The sequence below is a fragment of the Protobothrops mucrosquamatus genome, unplaced genomic scaffold (genome assembly GCF_001527695.2).
Source record: "Protobothrops mucrosquamatus isolate PMUCROS unplaced genomic scaffold, P.Mucros_1.0 scaffold550, whole genome shotgun sequence".
Taxonomy (NCBI): Eukaryota; Metazoa; Chordata; class Lepidosauria; order Squamata; family Viperidae; genus Protobothrops; species Protobothrops mucrosquamatus.
This window is the reverse complement of record NW_015386854.1, coordinates 203,086-211,855: the sequence shown is the minus strand read 5'-3', so window position 1 is coordinate 211,855 and position 8,770 is coordinate 203,086. Positions and strand designations below refer to the sequence as shown.

Sequence of the window (8,770 nt, the reverse complement as noted above, 5' to 3'; positions counted from 1 at the left end):
TCGCTCAAAGGATATATCAATCACCAATGGGGAACATAACTTCTCAGTTTAAGGTATACATTAGAATAGAATAGAGCTGGAAGGGACCTTGGAGGTCTTCTAGTCCAAACCCCTGCTCAAGCATCTCAGACAAGTGACTGTCTAGTCTCTTCTTAAAAATCTCCAGTGATGGAGCGCCCACGATTTCTGGAGGCAAGCTGTTCCACTGTTCCATTGACAGATGACAGGCTAGTCACCCTTTCTATAGCAAATGTGTAAGTAAGCATTGAAACTATCATAATTAATTTTCTTTTCATAAGAGCAAGATGAGTATCTGTTTTAATCTAAGTTACTATATCCTATTGACACTGGGTTACAACTTATTATGATTAAAAATTCAAATTTGGTGTTATGTTAGTAATTTCAATTAGAAGAAATATAAAGGTTAAATAATGTACAAATACACTAACAAAAAAGAAGGATATTAGGAAAAACCTTTTCTAATATGATAAAGTGGCAATGCAAAGAGAGTGTACCCCAGGTTACTGTGTTTGTCTTTCAGGGGAAGATCTTTTCCATGCAGAATGAAGCAAAAAAAAAAAAAAAAAAAAGAGCCATGTTTTCCAAACAAAGAGAAATTCACTTTTGGATTCCTGCACTTTGACGATCATCTAGCATTTGCTTTTTTTGTAAATATTCTTCTAAGTGCTTTCTTCACTTCCTCATTTTTCAGACTATAGATAATTGGGTTCAGCATGGGGGTCAAAATGCTGTACTGAATAGAGAAAAGTTCATCTAGTGTAATGGAAGATACACTGCTAGGTTTCATGTACTGAGACATTCCAGTCATGTATAGCAAACCCAACACAGCGAGATGAGAGCTGCAGGTAGAGAAAGTTTTTCTTCTGCCCTCTGCAGAATGGATCTTCATGATGCTGGTGATGATGTGAATGTAGGAGACCAAAGTTGGTAAGAAGGAACCAAATCCAAAAAACAATTCAGAAAACAAAATAATCCAATTATTAATAAAAGTGTCAGAACAAGATGCTTTCAATAATGCTTGAAGTTCACAGCTGAAATGCTTAATTTCAGGAAGGCCACAAAACTGTAAGCCAAATATGGGAACTGTGTTTATAGTTGCACACAACAAACCCATTAGCCATGCTCCTAAAACCAGGTAAGTACATATCGTATTATTCATGATCATTATGTAATGAAGTGGGTGACAAACAGCAGTGTATCTATCATATGCCATTGCTGAAAGTAGAAAAACTTCTGTAACACTTAATAGAAGACTGAAAAACATTTGTGTAACACAGTTGGTGAAGTAAATTTTCTTATGTTTCATAAGAAAGTTCAGTAACATTTTAGGAATAATATCTGTAGAGTAACAGACATCAACAAAAGACAAATGAGACAAGAAATAATACATGGGTGTGGAGAGAGAAGGATCCATTCTAATGATCAAAATTATTGTGATGTTTCCTGACAGCGTAAGTAGAAAAATAATTGAAAAGATCAGGAAAAGGAAGATCTGTAGTTGAGGATCACTGGAAAGTCCAACAAAAAGGAAGACCAATGAATCAGTTTGGTTCTCCATTTTTGTTGCTCAGCTGTAAAGCAAGAATAAGGATATAAGTAGAGAAATAAGACAAAGTACAACTCAGTTTATATTATATTAAATCGTTCTGCTTTCAACTCTCTCTCAAATTTGCTCAGGCTCGTGATGAGTCATATATATATCCTAGAAATTCCTGCATATTTTGAAAATATCCACCAGACTCATCTAATGAGTCAATATGAAAAAGCTATGTGAAAATAGAATATTTAAAAAATTGCACACATTGGATCCATTAATTTTTGAAAGGCAGAGATTTTCTGAAGTATTATCATTTTCCTGTTAGTCATTTGTAACCAAAAACAAAGTGAAAATGTAGTTAGGTTTAGAAATGCTCACTATTCTAGTAATATACACATCATCATGAAGATTTTTCAATATTAAATAATTTACTTGAATTTATTTGCAAGAAATTTGACAGAAAGATTAGACTTACCTTACCTTACCTTTCAAAATAAACATGAAGGTATAGACTGAACAATGTCTCCCACTCCATTTATCCACACCCATCAATCACTGACGGGTTTTTTTTTCTAAAATAACATGTTGGCAGAATTTACTCTTGAGGCATTATTATTCATTCTATATGCAATATAAATTCTGCGATCTAAAAAAAAAGTATCCCATAAGAAAAAAATATCCCCACAGGAAAACTCCTTTCTAATAATTATCAGTGGCTTATAGTTATTTCTTGAATGGTTGCTTGTATGAGGAGGAGCTCATTAATTCTTCATATTTAAAAAAAGGGATAAAAAAGAAAGAAAAACCTGAGAGAAAAAACACCTAAATTTTTCATCAAAGAAGAAAAAAGAAACCAAAACACACACACACACACACACCGAACCCCCCCCCCCAAGCGGACAGGTGATATAGCAGAGAAAGCACATTCCACTATACGCACACATACCCCACAATACTATTGGAAACTGACTTCAGGGGAAGGAGGAAATTGCTGAAGAACCATTACCTCCCAATGGGTTTGTTCAAAAATATACCATGATGGATGATATTGAAACTCACTGAGAGCTCATGGATATAGGATAGATATATTGTCCCAACCAAGGTTATGCATAAGTCTCAGTTCTGAAAACTGACTGCAATTGGTATTAATCATTTGCTTCCTCCAGAGACCTTCAAAGCTGCAGACCTAATCCCCTCTCTACAAGACCACAACATGAGAATATTGGTAAATGTGCCTATAAACAATAGGACACTCTTATTGAAAATATACACTTGAAATAAGAAATTTAACTTCCTAAAAATAGTGTATAGAAATATTTTTTGAACTTAGTATATGTGAATTCTTGCAAATGATGAAAAATATCATTAGAATTTTGTTGCTTTACTCATTTTCAAAGAAATCTGGGTTTTGTTTCCATTTCAAGTTGTTTGAGAATAGAATGGACAAATCAACTGAAGAATACAAAAGCAAGCAAAAATCAGCAGTCTTTACCACATATTTTTGGAAAAGCTAAAGAAAGTAAAATGTACATCAACACGAATCTTAAGCATCCAAAACTGAATAATGTAAAAAAAAAATGAAGCTCTAGGACAAAGAATATATAAAGACAGGAAAACTATTGGCATGAGTATTTGAATAGATACTATACTTCGTTCAGGATTTGGTAAGGCAATACTCAGAAGAGATAATTCAGAGGATTATTCAAAAAATGGTAATAAACATGATAATGAAAATTTCCTTCTTTTGTCAGAAACACAGAAACATTGATCACAGGGCAGACTATTTTTACAGAATAGAAACATCAACACACAAAAAAGAGTACAGAGTACAGAAAGAGTACAGAGAAGAGCAACAAAGATGATTAGGGGCCTGGAGGCTAAAACATATGAGGAACGGTTGTTGGAATTGGGTATGTCTAGTTTAACGAAAAGAAGGACGAGGGGGGACATGATAGCAGTGTTCCAATATCTCAGGGGCTGCCACAAAAAAGAGGGAGTCAAGCTATTCTCCAAAGTGCCTGAAAGCAGGACAAGAAGCAACGGATGGAAACTAATCAACGAGAGAAGCAACCTAGAACTAAAGAGAAACTTCCTGACAGTTAGAACAATTAACCAGTGGAACAACCTGCCTCCAGAAGCAGTGAATGCTCCAACACTGGAAGTTTTAAAGAAGAGACTGGACAGCCATTTGTACGAAATGGCATAGGGTTACCTGCCTGAGCAGGGGGTTGGACTTGATGATCTGCAAGGTCCCTTCCAACTTTATTATTATTATTATTATTATTATTATTATTATTATTATTATTATTATTATTATTATTATTATTATTATTATTATTATTATTATTATTATTATTATTATTATCATCTCACAGTCAGCCAGATATTCAGACTGGATTTGGCATTTTGTCTACCTATCGAGTCCTTACCAAGGAACTGGGATAGGCAGATGTGGATGTTTGATAGTATTACAGATTATTATTATTATTATTATTATTATTATTATTATTATTATTATTATTATTATTGTTGTTGTTGTTGTTGTTGTTGTTGTTGTTTTTATTGTTGTTATTGTTGTTTTTGTTGCTTTTGTTGTTATTGTTATTATTGTTGTTATTATTATTACTGCACATTGTTAGAGATTAAATACAAAATCAAATAATTCATTATTCATAATGTAAGCCAGGTAGAAAAAAAAATATAAATATATTTCTATATGTGAACATTTTGTGGAACACTGTCTAGTAGAAAACACAACCAGATTAATATTATACATTTTTAGTGTACTGTTTACAAAAATTGAATGTGTACAAAATAATTTGAGAGACTAGGGATATGATAATGCTACAAACAAAGTCTGGTATCAGGCTAGAAATTGAGAGACTGTGAATTATAGTTTTTTCCTTAGGCATGAAGCCAGCAAGTTACTCTTTTTCTCTCAACTCCACCCATTTAGCTTTTGTTATTGGAGGGAAAATAGGAGGCATGTTTGATCCCTTGAGTTGATCAAAATTAAAGATATAATTTAAAAAATCAATCAAATAAATAAATATAGAAAGTATAGCAAATTGAAACAGGATATCGTTGATAAAAATTCTAGAGCAGAGTGAATTATCATTCTGGGCATTCTTTAAATTTGGTAGTGAATGATGCAGAAAAATAACTTTTGGCACCACAAAATTCTTTTATATTATACAAAAATCATAAAATAAATTTTTAGGCTCAATAAAAATTAGAGAACATTGAAACACATTTATCAAAAATATGTTTTGAACTATGAAACATATTTTTGAAGAAAAAGAAAAAAGGTTTTTTACCAAAGAAATTGCAGAATCTTTTGTCATTGACACCAAATTCTCGCAATAGAAAGCAGCAGAAAAAGCAGGAAGATTTATTTTGACTACAAATCTCATCTGTGATCTAAAAATAAATTTCAAAATAACTTTGTCTATATTAGATACAACAGCACTATCCTTAAAATAAAGGTTTATGACAGAGGTTCCCAACCTTTTGGGCACCAGAGACCGGTTCTGTGGAAAGAGGTTTTTCTGCGGACCAGAGGGTGCATGGTTTTGTGTGCTGCCCCCATCTTGCAGATGGGGCTTTGATTGTTTGTGTGGACAGTTGCTGGCATGCTGTGGCCCGGTACTGGTCTATGGACAGGGGGTTGGGGACCCCTGATTTATAATATTATATTGATATAGCTTTTTCAGTATCCTAGATCACATGGAATATTTAGAATTGGAATGAATGTGAATTACTGCAGATATGTAAACATTTACAATTGAAATTGATAGGAACTTCACAAGTTGATGATGTTGTGATGTTGATGGTACACTAATGCATAAGGAACTCTAAGCTTTACTTTGTTCTCTAAAAGCTGTCCTGACTTCTGTTCAAGCAGTACAATATTTTCACAGCAATAATACACTAGACACATTTCTGAATACTTCTACAGCTCTCATATTATATTGAATTTTATCAATTCTCAGTCACTGGTGTGGAACATAACTTCTCAATATCAAAGTTTAATTTAAAGTCATTCAAGGTCTATATTCTCAAAAACAGATTGTCTAAGCACCCTTTTTATAATAAATGTATAAGTAAACTTTGAAATTGTCATAACAAATTGTGTTTATAACAGCAAGATGAGAATCTGCTTCAATCCAAGTTATTATATCCTAGTGATTTTGAGTTGTTAATTACTGTGGTTGAAAACTGAAATTTGCTATTATTTTAATAATTTGTATTGTATAAAAAATACAAGTTAAATAAAGTACAATGTATTAACAAATAGAAATTAAGAAAGGACAACATTTTTCAATATGATAGAGTCCCCATGCAATGAGAGGAAATTTCAGGGTTGCTGGTTCAGGAGAAGAATGGAGCAGAAAAAGAGCCAGAGAAAGAGAAAGAGAAATTTACTTTTTGAGCTATGCACTTTGAGGATCATCTAGCATTTGCTTTTTTTGTAAATATTCTTCTAAGTGCCTTCTTTACTTCCTCATTTTTCAGACTATAGATAATTGGGTTCAGCATGGGGGTCAAAATGCTGTACTGAATAGAGAAAAGTTCATCCAGTGTAATGGAAGATACACTGCTAGGTTTCATGTACTGAGACATTCCAGTCATGTATAGCAAACCCAACACAGTGAGATGAGAACTGCAGGTGGAGAAAGTTTTTCTTCTGCCCTCTGCAGAATGGATCTTCATGATGCTGGTCATGATGTGAATGTAGGAGATCAAAGTTGGTAAGAAAGAACCAAGTCCAAAAAACAATACAGAAAATAAAAGAATCCCATTATTAAGAAAAGTGTCAGAACAAGATACTTTCAATAGTAATGGAAGTTCACATCTGAAGTGATTAATTTCTCGAAGGCCACAAAACTGTAAGCCAAATATGGGAACTGTGTTTATAGTTGCAGATAATAAACCCATTAGCCATGCTCCTGTAACCAGATAAGTACATATTACTTTATTCATGATCATTATGTAATGAAGTGGGTGACAAACAGCAATGTATCTGTCATATGCCATTGCTGAAAGTAGAAAAACATCTGTAACACTTAGTAGAAAACTGAAAAACATTTGAATAATACAACCAGTGAAGGAAATTGTCTTTTGTTTCATAAGAAAGTTCATTAACATCTTAGGGACAATATCTGTAGAGTAACAGATATCAACAAAGGACAAATGGGTGAGGAAATAATACATGGGTGTGGAGAGAGAAAGATCCATTCTTATGATCAAAATTATTATGATGTTTCCTAACAGTGTAATTAGAAAAATTATTGAAAAGATCAAGAAAAGGAAAATCTGTAGTTGAGGATCACCTGAAAGTCCAAGGAAAAGGAAGACGAATGAATCAGTTTGATTCTCCATTTTTGTTTACTCATCTATAAAACAAATATATATACATATATATATACATATATATATATATATATATATATATATATATATATATATATATATATATATATATATATATATATATATATATATATATATATATATAAAGATATAATGCAAAGTATGGCTCAGCTTAGATGATATTAAACATTTCTATTTTCAACTCTCATTGCATTCAATTAAGGTTTTGATTAAAAGTTTGGCTCCCTTTTACATGCACATATGTACAACACACACACACACACACACAATCATGAATAATTTGTGGGCAGATGTCTTAAGATGCAAAGTTATAACTAATAAAATTTGAGAACATGTTGACCTTAAGCTCTACGTTAAACAGGAAAATGAAGAATCTACCTAGTATAGTTTATTCCTGAGGCAGTTATCAAGTTGTATTCTTGGAAAACTTGGAATTTTCTTAAAGCTCATTGAGGTTCCTAAAATTAAAAAAAAGGAATAAATTCTCTGAATGTTACTTTAGCTATCATTACTTAGAATTATTTCCAAAGTGTCCAAAGTTTAATTGATCAGCTGAATTGGAACATGCCCTAGAAAGTTCTGTAAAGTTTTGCTATATTAATATAGAACTTTTTTTTTTATTTTAAAAAGTGACATACATTGGCATTCCATTAATATTTGAGAGGTACAGATTTTCTGAATCATTAGCATTTTCCTATTAATTAATTGTAGCCATTAATAAAATGGAAATGTACTTAGGTTTAGAATTGCTCACTGTTCAAGAAATAATCAGGAATATTTTTCAAGGCAGAAGAATTTACTTGAATGTTCTTGCAGGAAATGACCAGAAGGATTGCACTTACCTTACCTTTCAAAATAAACATTAAGGTAGGGACTGAATAATATCCCCAACTCTAAGTCCATTTATTTATATTTCTGTTAAGTGAACAAAATCAAGTCCAGTGTTTTTTTCCAAACCAACATATTGGCTTATTTATTATTATACATTCTATACAAAGGTATCATACATTCCACAATCTAAAAAAAAAAGGGTATCTCAGAAGGGACAATATTCCCACATGAAAATTCCTTGCCAACAATTAACACAGTTTATAGTTATACTCATTTCTCCTATGAGTTTCTCCTTATGAGCCGTGGTGGAACAGTTGTTAGAATGCAGTACTGCAGGCTACTTCTGCTGATTGTGGGCTGCCAGCAGTTCGCCCGTTCAAGTCTTACCAGCTCAAGGTTGACTCAGCCTTTCATCCTTCTGAGGTCCATAAAATGAGGATCCAGAATGTTGGGGACAATATGCTGACTCTGTAAACTATTTAGAGATTAGGCTGTAAAGCGCTGTGAAGCAATATATAAGTTTAAGTGAAATTGCTATGACTGAACAATGAAAAGCACATACATTCTTCATAATTTAAAGAAAAAATGAAAAAGAAAGAAAAACTTGATGGGAAACTATATTTTAAAAAATGGGAAAATAAAACAAAACAACAACAACAACAACAACAACAACAACAATAATAATAATAATAATAATAATAATAATAATAATAATAAAAAAAACACCCATGCCTTAAAGAACATCTATTTAATTCCTAAACACCTATTCCTTACCATAGATAGTGACAGGGACAGGGGTTATTCCTCTGTCCTTGTTCTTTTGGACCTCTCAGCGGCTTTTGATACTGTGGACCACAGTATCATGCTGCGGCGGTTGGGTGGGTTGGGAGTGGGAGGCACTGTGATGCGGTGGTTCTCCTCCTTCCTCACCGACCGTACGCAGTCTGTATTGGCAGGGGGACAGAGGTCGACCCCAAGGCCCCTAAC

General features: G+C 32.9%; 2 protein-coding genes across 2 annotated transcripts; both read right to left on the bottom strand.

Moving 5' to 3' along the window:
- Positions 1-646: 646 nt before the first annotated feature.
- LOC107288443 (olfactory receptor 5V1-like) lies at positions 647-1,579 on the bottom strand. Its single transcript, XM_015817064.1, has one exon. It carries the CDS (start codon positions 1,577-1,579, stop codon positions 647-649), a length of 933 nt encoding a protein of 310 aa, XP_015672550.1.
- A 3,261-nt stretch (positions 1,580-4,840) lies between these two features.
- LOC107288442 (olfactory receptor 5V1-like) lies at positions 4,841-6,940 on the bottom strand (the record flags this gene model as incomplete). Its single annotated transcript, XM_015817063.2, has 2 exons — positions 6,021-6,940; positions 4,841-4,853 (listed from the first exon to the last, which is right to left on the bottom strand). Coding segments are annotated over exons 1-2 (933 nt in total), but the record flags the coding sequence as incomplete, so codon positions are not given.
- Positions 6,941-8,770: the final 1,830 nt, after the last annotated feature.

Excerpts from the sequence above, each read along its gene's own strand:
- LOC107288443 (XM_015817064.1), bottom strand. The coding sequence starts at position 1,579 with ATGGAGAACCAAACTGATTCATTGGTCTTCCTTTTTGTTGGACTTTCC.